We start from the raw sequence: 19,203 nt of genomic DNA on the forward strand, positions 1-19,203 counted from the left end.
GGCGTGTGTGTGTGTGTGTGTGTGTGTGTGTCTGTGCAGGGGGTTGCTGCCCCAGAGCGGGGCTTCCAAAGTGGGGAGGGCCGGTGTGGTGGCAGGGGCAGGCTCAGGTAACCTCAGTGACTCCTCCAGCAGCGACTCCACGTGCAGCGGCCGTCGCAGGCCTGGACACTCGCCTACACGTGTGCGCTTCCAGGACGAGTCGGAGAAAGACGCTGAGGTGCGCTACCAGGACCGCGTACGTCAGCGTCGGTGGGCTGCAGAGAGGGCGCAGGGCCCGCTGGGATCCAAACCCAGCCTGGCCGCCTACATCGACAGCCGGACCGGGGAGGCGGAGCCTACTGCTGAACACAAAAGTGGGAGGAGCCAGGAGGTTTCACGCAACGGTAACAGCCATTATGGAGCCCTGCTATGCAGCCACGTGGGCCAGCAGTGCGAGGCCTGTGGCAGCGTGCTGGATAAAGCAAGTCCTCTGCTTCCAAATTCCATTACTTTCCCTCTGGAATCAGCTAACGAGGAGGCGGAGGAAAAGCTGGTGCCATGCTGGCTGGCTGCGACCCTGCCCAGCCACCCGGTACGAATAGAACGGATCAGAGAGACGTACGTTGGCCCGTCAGACAGCCTTATCATGGACAGCGATGGTACGCGCTGCCGAACTGCAGTTACAAGAGACACTGCTGCCAGTACGAGGACGCTAGAGAGGTCGAAAAGAAGAGGCATGGAGGAGGAGAGCAGCCCCGAGACCATCAGCACCTCCCGTGACGGGCCTGGAGGTCTGGAGGCGCCGTGCAGCGGCAGCCCCGGCCAGCTAGAGACGGGTCTGCTCAACGGTACTGCCGCCCTGCCGCCCAACCCCTATGCCCCGGAGCCAGCAGGCAAGTCTCCGCTCGTTTCAAAAGCCCGTCTGGTTTCCACGATGCCCCCTGGAGGGGATCCGCTCCCCCAGCCAGTGCCCCCTCCTCTGCAGTCCAGGAAGTCTGCTCTGAAGCCTGCCACAGTGGACCGCTCCAGGGGCCACCGAGGGACCGGTCTCAGGCTTTCCCCACCCCACCGCCCTGCGCACCGAGAGCCTCCAGAAGCAGCGGGCGATGAAGGGTTCAGTCCTCAAGAGAGTCTGAGGGAAGGCAGCCAAGTGCTGATTAACCATTGCCCCACACAGAAGGGTTTTGCAGCGAGCAGCCAGTCTGGAGACACAGCTGTGCGTCCAGGTCGACCTGGGCCCAAACCTGCAGGTCAGTCTCAGTGAAGTGAAACTTTTAATGTAAATCAAATTTCTTGAAAATACAAGTTGCCCTGCAAAATACATTTGACTTGTTGAGAAGCTTAGGAATGAAGGAAGCATTTTCTGCCTTAAATTTACAGAATGCAGGAACCAAATTGTTCAGTTGAAATGTAGAAGTTACAATGTCAAAGAAAGTGCGTGGATCATATTACAGATATCCTCCTATTCATGCATCATTTATGGAGAAATGTGTGTGTGTGTGTGTGTGATATATATATATATATATATATATATATATATATATATATATATATATATATATATATATATATATATATATATATATAACACAAAACATGTCACAAAAATGTACAATACAACTTTAATAAAGAACTCAGTTAAAGGACAGGTAAGATGGCTTATCTAGGAGTGTGTGTGTGTAAGAAGGCAGATATGGTGCATGTCTGTTTGCAGAACACTCCAAACTCAGCAGCTGTCAGCAGCTAATCCCACAGAGGCCTGGTCTACGCCCACTCAGTGAGGCTCTCAGCATGGCATTCATTCAGACCTGATCTCTCTCTCTCTCAGACTGAGCTTGCGTACACTTTGCTGTTTAATCAGAGAAGTCTTCTGCTGTGTGGCACTGATTTTAATGCATTAAATGAGGTATGTCATGCATGTCTTCTAAACTCTTCCAAAGGTTTGGAACAGGATCAAATCACAAGAGCCAGCCCTACTGAAACTGTCCATGGACACTTGACTGAAGGGGCGGTTCAAGGACCAATCAGACCAGAGCATGAAAAGGAAGACAGTCCAAGCCCCTCAGCGTGAGTCAGGGAGGGAAGGGGGGAGTGTCTTCTCCCACAAACGCAAGTTTTCTTTTTTCTAAAGCCCATGTTTTGCACATAATCCTTCTATTTTTTGGTTTGGAGCTGTAAAGGGACTTGGAGCTGTGAAGTCCTTTGCTGGGCTGCTGAAGCCAGCCACAGCCTGTTTTCATTTCTGGGGCACAATCCAATGTGCTGTGCTGTGCTGTGCTGTGCTGTGCTGTGCTGTGGCAGTTCTGGCAAAAAGTAGGTCAGAAAAGTGGTCAAAAGTAGTGCTCCATCAAATTCTCTTAAGAGTCAGTCCATCACAGCACTGCCCCCTTCTGATAAGACAGCATCACATACAAAACCAAAATGGAGTAATTTGGAGCTGAGCCAAAGTAGGGTTATACTAAATATTACGGTGTTACTATGGTTACAATGATGACTGAACATAATGTAAAATTAAGAATAAAAATAGGCTTGATAAACTTGACCAGCAATAAGATGAATAATCTTGTGCATGGATGAAATTTGCTCTGATAATGGGGGAAAAAGGGGGCTTACTGCTTATTTTCAAAGTCCTTCAGTCAGACTGCAAGTGTCATCTTTCTCTGGGCGTGTTCTCGCGCTGTGCTTGCAGGGATGGAGTCTCCGACGAAGGACAGAGGGACGTCAGGCCTCGGCTGTCCCTGCGACGCTTCTTCTCGGCCATAGGCCTGAGACCTGGTGCTGGCCCGCTCCGTAGGGGGCGCTCCAGCAGCGCGGAGCAGCTTGGTCCACCACCCGAGACCCCCGCGGCCTCTCCCGTGCGGCCCCGCACGGCGCAGGCCGAGCCCGGCCTGCTGCGGAAAACCCCTTCACTGCAGTCCCTGCGTCTGGTGCGTCCTCGTCTGCCCCCATGCAAGTCCAGGCACTCTGTGTTAAACAGCACAGAAATACGAGCAGCATGCAAAGAAATTACTGCAAGAAACTGAATAGCAAAATGTATAGCAAAAAAACCTTATTACACTGTAATATACTAGTGTTGATAACAGTGCATTGATATTTTGTTAAATAAAGACAACATATTACAGACCTTTTATAGTGTAGTTAATGTTATCATTACAGTGTAATAGTAGTGGTTTAATGTAAAGTTTTACCGAAGATTTGTAAGAATTGTATTATTTATACATGTTATTTTGAGTATTATTACATTTGCATATTATGGCAATTACCATCATGTTAATATTGCATCTTATAATAAAATAATTAATTTAAAAGCCCATTTGGGCATGGCAATGATATGGAGTCTGAGTTTTAGTATTTTGTACTATGGAGTTAGTGTTAAAAAAAAAAAGCCAGTTATGTTTATGTGCTTACTCACAAATGTAATTGTTCCATTTGTGAACACCAGGGGTCTCCCTTTCTCCAGTTGAAGAAATTCTCTTCAGTGCAGAATCTCCAGTCTCCCAAGAGGAAGCTGGACCGCTCTAGTGCGTACACACCAGGGGAAGAGCCTCGTAGTCCCGCTCCTTCTAGGTAAACACACCCTAAGAGAGTGTTTTGTACATACAGTACAGGCCCATCTGGCTCAGGCTATTTGAAATTTCATTACTTCAACTACCACGTTATGACACATTCAGATTCAGTCCTTGTCTACGATGCACTCTATGTATATCACCATGTTGCAATGTTATAAAGTGTGAAATGGTGTGTGCGTGTGTGTGTGTGTGTGTGTGTGTGTGTGTGTGTGTGTGTGTGTGTGTCTGTGTGTGTGTGTTCCAGCTAAGCATAAGCAGCTGGTTTGTTGGGCAAGAGGTGGCATACTTTCCTTTGACTGGGTCAGCAAGTATGTCTAGATGAGACAGAGAGAATAAAAATAGAAGTGTGTAGGGCTGCCAAAGAATGAAATGGAATTGAGCTGATCATCAGGCTCCATGTATCAGCTTCAAGGTCTGTGTGTGTTGTGAAACGGTACACTAGAGAAAATGTGAATGCATTTGTGATGTTCACACTGCTTGAAAATGTTCTCTGCGTGTGTGTTTGTCACTGCTACTGAAGCGTGTGATTGGATAGCTGTGCAAATGCTGAGGGGGTGTGTGACTGTGTGGGTGTGTGTGTGTGGGCGGGTCTGTGACTGTGTGTGGGTGTGTGTGTGTGGGCGGGTGTGTGGGTGTGTGTGTGTGGGCGGGTGTGTGTGGGCGGGTCTGTGACTGTGTGTGGGTGTGTGTGTGTGGGCGGGTGTGTGATTGGGTGTGTGTGTGTGTGGGCGGGTGTGTGGGTGTATGTGTGTGGGCGGGTGTGTGGGTGGGTGTGTGTGTGTGGGCGGGTGTGTGGGTGGGTGTGTGTGTGTGGGCGGGTGTGTGACTGGGTGTGTGTGTGTGGGCGGGTGTGTGGGTGTGTGTGTGTGGGCGGGTGTGTGGGTGTGTGTGTGTGGGCGGGTGTGTGGGTGTGTGTGTGTGGGCGGGTCTGTGGGTGTGTGTGTGTGGGCGGGTCTGTGACTGTGTGGGTGGGTCTGTGACTGTGTGTGGGTGGGTCTGTGACTGTGTTGGTGTGGGCGGGTCTGTGACTGGGTGTGGGTGTGGGCGGGTCTGTGACTGGGTGTGGGAGTGTGTGTGGGCGGGTCTGTGTGTGGGTGTGTGTGGGCGGGTCTGTGACTGGGTGTGGGCGTGTGTGTGGGCGGGTCTGTGACTGGGTGTGGGTATGGGCGGGTCTGTGACTGTGTGGGTGTGGGCGGGTCTGTGACTGTGTGTGGGTGTGGGGGTGTGTGTGTGTGGGCGGGTCTGTGACTGGGTGTGGGCGTGTGTGTGTGGGCAGGTGTGTGTGGGTATGTGTGTGACTGTGTGGGCGTGTGTGTGAGCGGGTCTGTTGGTGTGTGTGTGAGCAGGTCTGTGACTGTGTGTGGGCGGGAGGGAGAGAGAGAGGGAGGGAGAGAGAGAGAGAGAGAGAGAGAGAGAGAGAGGAATGGAAGGACACCTGAGCAGGTGTTAAGTTGCCCCAGCACTGTTTTTAGACATATTCTTTGGACATACTCTGTTCTCCTATAAGTTAAGATATTGTTCCTGCATGTCTTCTGTGTTTAAACACTGAAAGAAGAAACACATTGATTAGGCTTAAAATACCCTTCTAGAGCACCATCCCCTTTTTTTGGCCATTATAATGTGGTTTATAGAACTTGGTAACAGAGATTTGGTCTTGAAAATATCACTTACATTTATTGCATTTACCTCACTATATGATTTATAGATTATTCAGATGTGATTCTCACACAATCACATCTGAGTTGGTGGTCTAAGTAACGCATGGAGATATGTGCAGGGGACTGCTGCGTTCCCTGAGCGTGGAGGATGTGGGCTGTCCCAGTGCCCTGCGTGCCGTGGGGAGAGTAGCCCAGGTCTTCCCAGATGGCACGCTGCTGCTGGAGCTCTCCCGGCCTCCCACTGGAACCTTCGGCTTCCTCATCTCCCGCGGGAAAGGCAGGCTGGACTCGGGTGAGAAACACGGCCCTCTCAGAACACTGGCAGTGAAGGAGCGTGGATGTCTGTGTTTAAAGCACAGTAAAAAGTGAAAACAAAGTGTCAACACAATATAATGCAATATAATTCAACATTTCTAATTTCTTAATTTATTACAGTCTATAGTACATTTAATTAGGGGTCAATATTCCGTCAAAGCCAGAGCTCCATTTTACATTGATGCGTTCGTCCTAATTATGCCAGTGTTAACCTAAGTATGGCTAAGCCTCAGACTCTGAGTGACAGCAGGAGTCCTCGGACTCTGTGCGCTCCTGTTGGCTGTGTAGGCGTGTACGTGGAGGAGATGGGAGACAGCAGCACACAGAAGCTGTACGCAGGGCTGCTGGGAGTGGGCGATGAGATTGTGGAGGTGAGCGGCCAGAAGGTGGCAGGCCTGAGCCTGGATACGGTGACACGTCTGATGACCCAGAGCGGCACGTCCTCGCTCCGTGTGCTCCGCCAGCGCCCGCCCACCCCCCCCCGCTGAGGGTTACGGCCCGAGCGGCAAAGGCCGGGGGTGAGCGACTCCTTGCCCTGCTGGTCTGGACCTGTTTACGCTGATGTTCAGAGTGGGTTCCCCCTTCTTCCTGCACTGTCAGAAACTTCTCCGTTTCTGTACAAGTCCACGGAACTGACTCCTTCAGTGATTTCCCCACCTGATTTCCCTTTCTGCCTCTTCTGTTGTCCGTTGTAGATTTGCTTTTAGTTTTGTTTTTGTTCTATTCACAGAGCTCCAGCCTGTTCTCTGCTCTGCTCCAGTACCAACACCAACGAGGTGGTCTAGTCTGCCAGCTCTCCGCTTACCTGGATCAAGTGTGTTTGTTGCTTTGCTGGGTTTGTCTTTTTTCATGGGGTCACAGCCTTGGTACCCAATCTCTACAGGACCAGTATGTGCATAAATTTGTAAGTTATGAGTGTAGTAGAGTGCCTCACTCAGGCTAGCTTTAACTCATTGTTCCATGTTGGTGGTAGACTTTGCAACACCCCAGGCAGGATTAGCTCAGTGTGGACCAGGGTGTAGAATCCACCCAGCTGCTACATTTTGGTGCACTTTTTTTTTTTTTTTTTTAACCGTTGTTGATTTCTGCTGTTTTGGTACTAAAAATGAATTTGCTATGATTGTGTGGCTGATTGTGTTGCTTTAGTCAAGTCAAATTTATTTATACAGCACTTTTTACAACAGCTGTTGTCACAAAGCAGCTTTACAAATGTCAAAGTCCAAGCTCCCAGTGAGCAAGACAAGTGTGACAGTGGCGAGGGAAAACTCCCTAGATGAGTCAAAAAGAGAACTGCTATTTATACAGAAACCAATCAGATGGCAGTGGCTTTCGGTTACAAGTCTAATAGAGTGTGATTAAACTTGCTGTCATATTTCTGTCCAGCTAGTGGCCTTTTCACAGGCTTGACTTCTTAACGTGGGGAATCTGGTGTTGGAGACTTGATGAAGCATCCCAGGATGGAGAGGAGTGGGGGAGGACTACACGATCAATACTCCCTCTGCCTCCCCCTACTGAATAGACAATGAGGGAGCCCATTCTGACCCCTTATACAAATCAGTATTGCCCACCAAGGTGTATTCCAGTTGTAAAATGTATAGGTGTAGGTATCAGTATTGCTGTGCCATATTTATTGGTTACAGTGGGATAGAGAGTCATGGATGAGACTTTTTCAGGTTTACTTGATGTATGGTACCATGCGTTTCACAGCGCATCACGGGAGTTTTTATTTCCCCCCCCCCATCATTTTGGTCATAAACCACACAGATGAGATGTCTTGCAGTACTGGAGAACTTCACTCAGTTATATTTGTCAAATCTAGAGAGATGGAGCATCGTAGTTAGGCTTTATGCAGTGTGTGCGCACGCGTGCATGTTCCCAGACCCTGCATTGCAATGCTAATGAGCCAAGCTGTCTGAGGAGTATCCCCTCCACCCCTGCTTTCCCATGGGGCAGTGGGGCTCAGCTGTCCTCTCCACTTACCCCAGGGTAAAGGAGCGGAGGGGAGAACCTGCATTCTGCACCTGCTACCCACCCATAAACACACACCCACACCATAATTAGCAACCCTCAAGCTATGTAAAATGACTTGTTCTCATCCGGTTTCAAATGTTGCCACAATTGTGCCAAATTTCGTGGTTGTCTGACAAAGCTGCTGCTGGATAAATGAGATTTTTTGAAAAAGGCCATTAAAACATAAATCACCTTAGAATCAGTCACAGTCACTTAGTATAAAAAAAATCCCTAAGAATTTAAAATAACACTTTGTAATACTGGCATTAATATAATATTACAATACAGTAATAGCCCTCGACTGACAAACACATTTTGTGAGTTCATAATGGCGGGTCTGATGTGGAGTCTACTGTGCAGGGGCGGTCCAAGTGTAGTGTGACTCATTACTGGGCACTACGCTGCCGGCTGGGGGGCCCTGTACAACGAGCATGGCTCACAGCCCCTACGGCAGCTCGTCACCAGTCTTCCATACGATTCAGTGGCACACTGGAGCAGCTCAAACAGCCAGTCATTGTCTCTTGCAGGAGTCAATGTGCAGCCAAAGCCAAAGCCAGGTTTTACTGAATCACATGACAGTACCACTGTACTGTTTTAGCACTAACCACCTAATGGCCTTTAAAAGGAACCGCACTCAGATTTCATAGTAGTTTGGGCAGTAGCCCTGGGCCAAGCCTACCGGCCTGCATTTATACCGCCTTTTTAAATTTTTCATTTCACCTTTGTGTTCATACCCTGAATGTCAAATAGGTCAGCAGTAACAAACATAGACGGATGTCTGGCATGCCACAGTTCCATTAGGTAACAAGTCCTGGCAAATCTACAACTCCAGAACCAAGCATACCCCCATCTACTGACTACACTCAAAGCAAACACAAAACACACCAACACCAAGGATATTTAGCAGACACCCGCGTTTAATAGATTCAAAGGAACTCCATGTCATAATGGACACACAGGATCATGGAACAGAATTTCACAAAGGCCTTTTGAGGAGGGAAAGAGGGTATTCGTTCTTTCTCTCAAAGGTGAACAAGTACATTAAACCAACACACAGAAATGACAAACTGTAAGGAATCACCAAAGCCCATTTGTTACCAGTTTCTGTCTGCTCAGTCCCAGGCTCCTCCCCCTCACCAGGGACTCAACTGTGCAATTAAGACTGTTTTACTTCAGAGCTGTTCTGTATATTATAATATTGCACGACAAAATGATACTCGGGCTTCACACTAAACCTTCTGCAGTAAAAAGTAGGATAAACAATTTTGTTTGGGACCACACAACCAAATGTGTTGTACTCCTAATACTCTCTAAAACATTGTGGTCCTGTCCCTAGATCATGGTCAAATAATACAACTGCATAATAATAATAATAATAATAATAATTATTATTATTATTATTATTAACAGTTTGAAAACACACAAGGAAGAACATGATAAAAGTATTGTGCTACTGTTTAAGGCTTGACAAAATAAATATGAAAGGGCATTTCTCATACCTTTGTGGTTATTTAAGAATACTGCATCTAACAAATACTAGCAGAACTAAATGCACCTCCATAACAGAGATGTCACATCCCATAAGATTACTGAATCTGTGTAACATTCAGTGAATGCTCCTATAAAACGTCTGCTTCAGGTTTTCAAGGCTTTCAAGTCAAAATCAGACTGAATTTGCACTTACTATATGTCATGCTAAGGCACTATCTAGTTTTCTATCCTTCACAGCAGTTTTTCATACTTTAATATACTGTCCAATAAACCAGAATCCTTCTAATAAATAAAATTTAAAGTTGTTAATAATCTGCTCAGGCCATCGGAGACTATTCACATGTCATCTTAAAGGAGTTGCAAGCAGCATTTCCCCATTTTTACATGACTGTCAAAATACCACAGCATTTGATTGGCTTGCGGCCAATCAAATGGCTAGTCGCAGGAAACGGGAAAACACCTTCAAACTTTGAGGAAACGCTGGGTACTGAAAGACCACAAATTCACAAATAAAGCCTAAAGCAGCATCTTATCCAGTTCTTTTGGATACACCTCAAATTCAGACTTATTGTTTGTAATAAGACCTTCTACTTACTGCTCCTTGAAAGCAATATCCATAGGTTTTCTACCAAAAAAAAAAAAAAAGGAAACACTAAGACAAATTACTTTTAATTAATATTACAACATGACAGTTTGTTGTGTGGCAGGCAGGGCTCTGGACAAGATGTCAGTTCACGACTCAAGTGAAGAGTATGGCTTGCTTAATTCTAGCTCTGAAATTCTAACTTCAGAAAAACTATGAAGAAATATGTTAATGGTTCCTCCCAGCATTTTACTCTGAATCCAGCTGGTAGTGCAAGTACCTGAGGTTATGATTTTGCTGATCTTGAGTTGGATTTTGTACACAAATGGGCTTTTATTTTTATGGCTGAAGTAGTTAGAAAGTGCATTTTTGCACCAAACCTCATCTAAAAAATAATAAATAAATCTGCGTAGGAAGTGGGGTGAAACAGATTGAGAAGGAGCTTTTGTTGACAACCGCTGCAGTATTGCGCAAGACACCTGTATGCACAACAAGCCCTAAAAAACAAAAACCCAACAACAAAAAATAAACCTTGAAATCAAGGGGACGACTTCTTAGTGGTAAACTTTGTTTGCAACAAACATGAAACATGATGATTTCATGAGGGACAATCCCTCCAGTGCTAAAAGAAAAACAATTTCAATATTCTGTTCAGACTACAAAAGAATAACTCCTACACTGATCTAAAATGCTTAAAGTATTTTCAAGAAGCAATTGCTAGAACCAAGTAGGGAAACTTGGAATTGGACAATTTTACTCCCACGCTGTTCCACTGCTACAACTAAGGTGGTTTTAAACTGAACTTTAGCCCAACCTGCTTCGTAGGAGCACATCTACACCATATACAAGGCTGACTAGTGGGAAAAGCGCTAGTAGTGTATGCGGACAGAAGCCAACACCACAGGGTGGAGATAAACTCCTTGCAGTAGAGGTTCTGGCAAATAAGGTTATGTTTTGGTGCAGTAGGAGGCCCACTTCCCTCTAAGACCCCTTATACAGAATCCTCCGCTAATCTTACAAGTTCATAATGATAACAGACCTAAACTAACATTCTCAAAATAACACCATTAGAAGGATTTCCTTCTGAAGCAGCTCTTAACCTAGCCTGAACTTAATGAGGATTCAGTAGGACCATTTCTCTCCAGAGAAACAGTTAGATCACTAGTGTTTGCCAATGAACATTTCTCTACATAACTGATTATCAGGAACACATCTGAAAATTACATCAGGAGAAGAAAACAAAGAGCATAATATAACAAGTGGTTAACTTAATGTTAGTGCCATTAATGAAATACCCGCTTAGAAGAGAGATTGGATTCCAAATCATGAAACTCCAGTGTTTAGTATGGTTTTAACTTCATTAGTTAGTACTGAGTACCAAGAGTAACCATTAGAACATACTGTTAATAAAAAGAGTAAGTCAACAATAATAGGAATTAAATGATTAAATTATTAGCTCTAGAATGTTTGTGGAAAAAAAAAAACCAAAAAAACAAAAACACTTATTAACTTCAATTTATAACCATCTAACATTAATAACACGAACAATTTTAAAAGGTAAATGCAGCAAAAATGTTTTACCCTGCAGCACGACACTAAATTTCAAAGCCCTAACTCGACTCCCTTTCCTGCTGGAAAAACACACTTACAGAAAAAGTAAGTGATGCAAGCCACCATACTACAAGTCTCTTGGGCTTTGCCAACACACACACGCACACACACACAAACAAGACAGATATTTACAGATAAGCAAGCAGAAGACCCACACCACTGGCATTCTGGGATTGCCTATACAGTTGCAAAAGAAGCGCAGTACTCAGCAGCTGACAGTGTGAGGGAGTAGGGACTGGAGTGGACGGTGGCTTCCTTTCCCCAAAGCACCTTTGTTTTTGTCAGACCTTCTGGGAAAGCGAGGAAAGCTGTAGTGGATGAATACCGAGTGCCATTTACAGCACAATGAGGAGGATGATCACAACAAACAGAATGGCCAGCAAAACACCAATCGCACACCACTGCCGCCGGTCTGTGGAAGTAAAAAATTGAGAAAATTAGATGGAAATGCAGGTGCATGTTGCATTTCTGACTGCTCCTCTAAGACTTGAGATTATGTACTCCATTTTCTGAGTCTTTTAATTATTGTCATAATGACAAACATTGTCATGTTCTCTCGATATCTTTATTTACTTTGGATATTACTAAGCTTTAACAATTTTTTTTCACCATTTCAGACATTGAACCAAGAGCTTCCTCAGAGTCCCTGAGGCCAGACATCCTGTGCTCATCACCTGATGCCTTATAAGGGCTGCAGTCATAACCCCAGGCTTCCCTTCCCCTGCAGTCTGTAACTCCAGGAAACATGGGGTGGATCTGAACAGGACGTGCATTCATGGCTGAATTTCCTCTTAAATATGTTCCATCAGTGCATCCAGTCATATCAGTGCACTAAATCAAAGTGTGTCTAAAGGAGAATCCAGTTTCCTGCTTTTAAGTTTAATGGTGCTCTTTTAATCACTGTAACTACAGGAGGATATGCTAAACAAAGAAACAAAGTGCCTATCCAGAACTTGTGTTACTCACCACTGGTCATGTGGGAGACTTTAGCCAACTTCTTCATCACATTATCCAGTTTGGACTGGGTATTATCCATCTCATGAGCAAAGTCATCAAGCATTCTGCAGTCAGTGACAGATAGGGTTAGTGTACGTTTTACATGTTTGGTTACATTGCAAGATCTATGAAATGATCAGCAAGGTTTACAATGGAGAAACCAAGAGACACCATCGAGCCATCAGAATTAAGGATTTGGCATTTTAATACTAATGGACTTTGCACTGATGACATATCTGTTTGAATTGCCAGTTGTTGCTACAGCAGCAGTGTAGGAAAGAAGAAAAAGAACTGATCTACACACCACAGGTCCAAAACAAGCAAAACAAAACATGCTTTGTGAATTGCTTACACTGCCTGTTCATCGAGCTCCTGTCCAATCCTTTGAGACATGTTCTTCAACACACCAATGGTCCCAGACACCAGCTCCAACTGCTCATCCTGCTGATCTGCTATGACCTACCACACAATATACATAACCACACAAACATCACTTAATAACCAACCCAGCAGCACTATGGCGCAAACAGTCAGGAGTGAATTACTGTGGAGCAAGATGGTAATTAAATGCTGCATTGTTGTTTGTTTACATGCTACGGTCTAGCTCATGTTCCTTGAATATGTATTTTCACCAAAGAAAAAGATCCAGCATACAGAAAGTAGACAACCAAGGTAGGAGTGCACTGTGCCATCATGTCTAGAAGGTGTACTTTCTACCTGCTGCTGGGTCTGCTGCTCTTCAATAAACTGGGAGTTGGCTGTCTGCAACTCTTGATCCAAACGGGTGTACTTATCTCCTCCCGGCTGCCAGATTGGGCCACGGGACCCTCCATCCGCTAACAGAGCCTGACACAGACACCAGATAGCATACTTCACCAAATAACATACTATTCAAATGCAATAACAGTAATGTAAAATTTTATTAAAATAAGGATATTAAAAATTGGTACAATACAGCTTCATCGAGGAAATTATGCTCAACACAATCAGTATGAATATACATCAAAACTATTTAGATATAATGTATCATATTAATTTTTAATTAACATTAACTTCAGCTCATTTAAATACGTAATCACAAACCTGTCTGTTTTTCTTGTCTGACAAGGCCAAAGCCATTGGACTAGTCATGTGGTCTTTCATTTCCTGAAAAATGTAGACACCCCTTACCTGGGTTGCACATCCTAATTCCCACAAACGGTATACGTTTTACTAGTATGGAAGAGTAATCAAAGAAAGCGGACAATCGATATTACGGTTAACTCACCTTCACCGCCTGCCTTGTGCTGGTGATGAAGGCTTTACGTTTGGTCAACTCCACAGCATCAAGATTAAACTTCCTTGGATTCGCTTCAACAATACTTGAAATTACTGTTAAAGTGTTAACACTGTAACCAGCATTTTAAATAATGACTTTTCTATTATTAGAAGTAACATTCAAAAGCACTGCGAGGATATTAATGGTCTCGTCCAAGTCTTCCAGGTCCCACTCAATAGACCTCAAGCTGTTCCTCAACTCATTGGTGGTCCAGTCAATCTCCTCCTTGGTGGCGCCGCCAGGGTCCTGTTGTAGCTCACTCCATCTCTGGTGCAGACCTTGCGCTGTGTTGACAGCCTTCTGGACCTCTCTAAGCACCGTAAAGTATTAAGGTTTTAAAAACGGGAAAAGACAATAGTAAATTGCTTACGTGAGTGTTTTTGTTTTTTCCGCCAAACGTGGCTAAATACACTGTGCCTCTGAACTGACGTTCTGGTCCGAAACTACTGATAGAAGAGATGTCCTTTTGCACAACATTTCCTCCACTTATGCATAAATAACAATAAATGATGTAGCCAAACCGCTGTGAAAGTAACAAGAGTACACATATGCAATGCGCTAACATATAGCCAGCTATCGACTAATCAAATACGGCCCAAACTTCATTTCAAGGAAATTAGCTAGCTACACGACAAGAGCCTACATTACAGCGCTAGCCATGCCACCTAACATTATTGCTAATTATGATTAAAAGACAACATAGATAAAGCTTTTGGTATTCCAAAAAGTTTAAGTATATTATAGAAGGCGGAGGAAAGCGCCTGATACCAGTAGATAGTTAACTAGCTAGCGAACTAAGGTAACAAGAAGCAGTCAGTGAGCTAGCTGGCTAGGGTAGCTAGATGCAGTGTCAAGGCCAACTACCAATTAGAAAATATGCATTTACGGCCCGACATTGAACAATGACCGACATTACGACCGGATTTACAAGATTAGCCAATACATTAGATAATAATATAGACAGCCTATTGTTCAGGCCATGGAAAAGTTGCGGTTTGACGCAAATTTAGCTAAGATAGCTAGCTAGCTAGCCAACTACTTATAAAATTACTTACCCTTTGACTACGAAAAATGGATCTTCCATCGACATTATTCTGATAACATAAAATGACTTTCATGCGAAAAAGACATACTACAAAATCCGGTTGCTATGACCGCGTTCCCCTTCAATATCAAGAAAGAACGAAGGATTGTGTATCTTGTTTACATGTGGGACGAGACTTCCATCGCCTTAGACGCCATTACTGGACATTCAATCCGGGTCGGAGGTCATTTGAGAAACGCCACGATAATCCCAAGCAAGAACCCTCATATTACCCCAATGAAATCATTCAGTAAAACAACATTTTCACAAAGACATTGACATTTGACTTGAATGTCAAAGAATAACTCCATTCATAATCAAAAAAGGTCAAGAAATTCACTGTCACGAACTCAATCCTATGTATTGACAAGAATACATAACATTCTTTAAATATTCATAACTCACTACGACAACAGAGTAACGTAGAGTCCTATATACGTCAAAGTAATTAAACCAGAAAAATGTAAAAACCATCACATTTTTTGCTTAGGCGTACATTAGCGGCTTGCCCAATTTGCTTAAAATAAATGAAATAGCGTGGCAGTTTAAATTGAAATATACATAAACTAAGATAAATGATGTTAAAAAAAAACAACAACACTGTAATCTAAAATATACATAACGTTTGCCAATTGTGATGCATCGCACATCATGGCAGGAGACTGCGCCGAGTCGTGGTTGAAGAACATCCCGCCTCACGGCGTTACTATGAATGATACCTACCGTTTATGATGCAGTATTGACAATATTAGGAAGCATGCACAAAAGGTATAAATGCCTGCGGAAACCTCGCAAACACAGTGCACAGTGTTCAAAGTGCAGGGGATTGGCCGTGAATTACAACGTTCAGTGTAAGTACTGATGATGATGGCGATGATGATGGCGATGATGATGGTCACAGAGGCGGAATTTCTGGCTCTATTTCTGACCAGCACGTAAATGCACTACGCTTTTAAAAGCCTAACACGTCATGCCCTGCTCCCCGCTGGATTTGTTTATGGCCCATATCTAATTCATGCGTGGCTCTTTCTCGGGGGGAAAAAAAACGATTACAAAATCAAATAATTTGACAACTGTTTTTCTATAGACGTATTCAAACGCTAGTCTTCGCTGGGCAGTGGCACACTTGGCTAACAGTTTCTTGAAACAAAACACCGCCTCCCCTCCCCCTCCTAACGGCTCCATTCACATGTGCCCAGACACCGCAAAGGCTCTGCACAATAGCGTCATGTGACAGGACCGTAGGCGCCGCAAACATTACATCAGTGCAGGAAGTTAGTTCAAAAATAAGGGGGAAACGAGCATTTTATTTCCTCCTGCCTTAAATCAATATGCGTTTAACCTAGAATAACAAACTTCTTTCACCAGCGTACGAATACATTAATATTTTACTGTCGTTTTGGTAAAAGTCTTATTATCTCAACGCGTTTGTTTTAGTCGCTATCCGGGAGTAAATAGTCTGAGAATAACCACCGCATTAACAGGTACATGATGGATAAAAAAAAAAAAATGTTATTAGTTTTTAGTAATCTTTTCAGTTGTAGAATTCCTTTCAGTTCACCCCTAAAAACATTTTGGTCTCTTTAAATATTTCTCCCACGTTAGTATTTAAATATGAGTAATGTCCATAGTGTTTGTCAATTGGTCCTTATAGATTTGGCGGGGCGTTATTCCAACCCGTAGAGGCATGTGATTGGCTAGCGTAGTTATTACGTATGCGTATAAATGCAAGCTAAAAATAGAAACTCTCTCATTCCTCTCTAGGCTGCTATCGGCAGAGTGGTGTTACGGAAGTTAATGCAACTAATAACACCCAAGAACCTCCCCAAAAATTAATATTAAGTTTTATGAATGATCGGGATGCGGCCTTCGCTTTTATTTAATGTCAGTGATTTCTGAAATAAACAGCTGTATCCCTACAACCCCCCTAGCAGAGGAACCAGAAGGCTTTTTAATTTTACATTTTTCTTTTTTCTGTGGTACATGTGATTTCTACCGGTGGGAAATTTTCCATAACTTTTTGGAGGCCAACAATTAAGTGAGAGTCTTCGTTTGGACGAGGACGAACTTGGTAAACCGAGGCGCTCTGAGCTAAACTTTGAGACTAATCGAATTGCATTTTTGGGGGTCTTTGTGGATCGATTCAACTATGGAATACAAGGTGGAAGCCCATCGGATAATGAGCATTTCCTTAGGGAAAATTTACAATTCCCGAGTTCAACGAGGAGGCATCAAGCTGCACAAGAACCTGCTCGTCTCTCTCGTACTCCGAAGTGCACGACAGGTTTATCTGAGTGACTACTACGCTGGGGTCTGCCTGAACGCGCAACACATCGAAGCTAAGGAGTGGGAGTTGATGGACGCCGACCGAGAGAAGCTGATCCCCGCGTCTGAGGCGGCGCAGCCATCGTCGGCCGACTGCGGGGTTTCCGAGGCGGCGCAGCCCGGGCAGACCCGCACAACCGGAGGCGCGCAACTATGTCTTAAGAGACATGTGGGAGCGGAGGATGGCCGCGCTTCAAGGTTACAAGAAAAAGACGGCGATTCATTGGACCCTAGTGATGTTGCTGTAACATCACCAGTATCGCCTGCGATTAGTGAAACTCAGTGCGGCTCCTCGGACTGTGAAACGGATGCAGATGCTGCTGTAACAGAAGGGGATTCACGCCAGCCACCAAAAGATCACGCTTGTTCACACAGGAAGCGGAGCGCTGAGGAGACTGGGGTCAGTGAAACTCCCGTGAAACGGACAAAAGTAACGCCGAACGCCATCGTTGCTAATAACGAAATCGAGGAAGGCGAGGAAATGGATACAAGCAATGTGTCCAATCTCATTACGATTTTTGGTTCTGGTTTTTCGGGCCTGCTAAGCAAAGACAGCGCGAAATCGGAGTCGGAAACGGACGACAGCGACTCGGGGTCAGGGCAAATATGCTGTGAGCAGATGCTGAAGAACCTAAACCCGTGGACCACGGCCATCGTTGCTTTTTAATGTCCGCGCCGTGTGTGGTTTATTTTTGTTTGTTTTTTTAAACTGTAAAAAGTTATAACGTTCACACACGGCGGTTCATGCCGCAGGTCTTGTACGGGTTCCCCTGTGACACGTGGGGAGGCGTGGGCGGACTGTGCAGCATGGACTTCCCCACGCGTGGCGCTCCCACGTCCAGACTCAGCATGGGCTGTTCGGCTTCTGAACACGAAAGAATGTGAATGTGCTGGTACTACTACATAAATTACCATGTCCAAGAAGTGAACTTAAATGGAACAGCTATACAGTGCATTGAGGTTGACTTGAATTTAACCAGCAATCTGAATCATTAGTAATTGTTGGTGTGAAGTTATGCTAATGACATCTGTACAAAGTTAAATGTTGTTACATTGATGTAGGATATACTGACTACAACAACCAAGAATCTCCAGGGCTAAGGCCACTGGATTTCCCATGTCTTTGTTTTATAAAGACTTGTATATTTTGTAACCTTGTTCTTGTACATATTGTTTCCAATGTTATGTATTTTAGTATTTACTATGACATTTACGTGATCATCACGTATTAAAACTTTGGAATGATTTGATTTTTTTGATCTTTTTCAAGTCCCCTGGTTTTCAGTAACACATCAGATAAATGCACCACTTTTGCATCTACATTAAAGTCCAATATTGCTGAGGAAACTAGTCCTACTTGAGTATTGCTTAAGTTTCAATACTTGTGTAACTTGTTTGCTTTATGACTGTCAGATGATGACTCACCAGGCAAAGGCAAGTGTATTTTCCACCCTATCTCTCTTTTGAACAAGTTTTGGATTTAAAACTGAAAGTCCAGTCATTAAATCTAAATTGTCAAAAAAAAAACAGGACAACAGCAGTGCTAAAAAATAAGAATGCTTTGTTCTCTGATGCTCTTATGCTGAAATGCTCTCTGTGAGTGGACAGCTTTTTTTTAACTGCTTATTGTAAACTGAGCCACCTTTTTAAGCATGTGTGGTATGCAGGGTTTAGTTTCAGTCCACACAGAGTCCCATCTTAACTTGACTGTTTAACATGAGCTAAAACTTTCAGAAGGTAAAGGATTTTCATATCAAGTTCTCCAAGTGTCAAGATTCTTTTTTTTATAGAAGGGTTCCCCCCCCCCCTTAGCTGTGTTCCTGTAATAGTAACAGTTACTGATGAAATGGAAGCTTCTGCTTCAAAAATATACACAGGACCATATTGTTCTGGATTGTTTGAGGTGACCTCGGGAAAGGCAGCTATTTGCTCATCTATTCCAGAACAAAATTGCAAGCTCAACAACCATTTCCCTATGATAACTTTGCCTAAACTTGGCACATACGTGAGCTGAATCTGTCAGGCCGGGCCTCATGTCTTGTACGACCACATTCTTTCACATGAATGTGGGTGGCTATTGATAGAGCGGCTCCCTGGAGAAAAATGCCGGAATGATGTGCAAGCTGCTGTGGTCCTTGTCCCATGGAATGTGGGTCAGTCCCCCCCCCCTGTTGGCTAACCACCACCCACCACTGCAGTTTCAGAGGTGACGTCATGCGTCAGCGACTGTAATATTTGCATGGGAACTTGTAAGCTACTCTGAC

At 44.4% G+C, this 19,203-nt stretch overlaps 3 protein-coding genes across 13 annotated transcripts in view; 2 read left to right on the top strand and 1 right to left on the bottom strand.

The window, feature by feature from the left end:
- Positions 1–9,667, top strand: part of si:dkey-121a11.3 (uncharacterized protein KIAA1614) — a 26,682-nt gene extending 17,015 nt beyond the window's left edge. For 6 of the 8 annotated variants that reach the window (XM_035523172.1, XM_035523173.1, XM_035523175.1 and 3 more), the window contains 6 exons: positions 40–1,229; positions 1,920–2,046; positions 2,669–2,906; positions 3,422–3,546; positions 5,326–5,498; positions 5,810–9,667. In XM_035523172.1, the coding sequence (XP_035379065.1) occupies positions 40–1,229; positions 1,920–2,046; positions 2,669–2,906; positions 3,422–3,546; positions 5,326–5,498; positions 5,810–6,009 (2,053 nt within the window). In that variant the 3' untranslated portion in view covers positions 6,010–9,667. Of the gene's footprint in view, positions 1–39; positions 1,230–1,919; positions 2,047–2,668; positions 2,907–3,421; positions 3,547–3,792; positions 4,160–5,325; positions 5,499–5,809 lie in introns of those variants that run through there. The other 2 variants (XR_004775654.1, XM_035523174.1) reach the window with 2 other exon arrangements.
- The window catches only part of stx6 (syntaxin 6), a 26,006-nt gene continuing 12,271 nt past the window's right edge, over positions 5,469–19,203 (bottom strand). Inside the window, exons 2-9 of one of the 4 annotated variants that reach the window (XR_003410329.2) lie at positions 13,671–13,840; positions 13,480–13,574; positions 13,296–13,358; positions 12,930–13,058; positions 12,565–12,671; positions 12,183–12,277; positions 11,487–11,628; positions 5,469–5,548 (exon numbers count right to left, since the gene is read on the bottom strand). Coding sequence is in view for 3 of the 4 variants with exons in the window: in XM_027005448.2 (XP_026861249.1) it covers positions 11,552–11,628; positions 12,183–12,277; positions 12,565–12,671; positions 12,930–13,058; positions 13,296–13,358; positions 13,480–13,574; positions 13,671–13,840; positions 14,586–14,620 (771 nt within the window). In the remaining variant the exon portion in view is untranslated. Of the gene's footprint in view, positions 5,549–8,430; positions 11,629–11,890; positions 11,973–12,182; positions 12,278–12,564; positions 12,672–12,929; positions 13,059–13,295; positions 13,359–13,479; positions 13,575–13,670; positions 13,841–14,585; positions 15,103–19,203 lie in introns of those variants that run through there. The other 3 variants (XM_027005448.2, XM_035523176.1, XM_027005447.2) reach the window with 3 other exon arrangements.
- ier5 (immediate early response 5) lies at positions 16,378–18,189 on the top strand. The gene has a single exon (XM_027005446.2). It carries the CDS (start codon positions 16,764–16,766, stop codon positions 17,604–17,606), a length of 843 nt encoding a protein of 280 aa, XP_026861247.2. The 5' UTR covers positions 16,378–16,763; the 3' UTR covers positions 17,607–18,189.

The sequence above is a fragment of the Electrophorus electricus genome, chromosome 26 (genome assembly GCF_013358815.1).
Source record: "Electrophorus electricus isolate fEleEle1 chromosome 26, fEleEle1.pri, whole genome shotgun sequence".
Lineage (NCBI taxonomy): Eukaryota > Metazoa > Chordata > Actinopteri > Gymnotiformes > Gymnotidae > Electrophorus > Electrophorus electricus.

Bases quoted from the DNA above. Each gene is read 5' to 3' on its own strand.
- ier5 (XM_027005446.2), top strand. From the start codon at position 16,764: ATGGAATACAAGGTGGAAGCCCATCGGATAATGAGCATTTCCTTAGGG.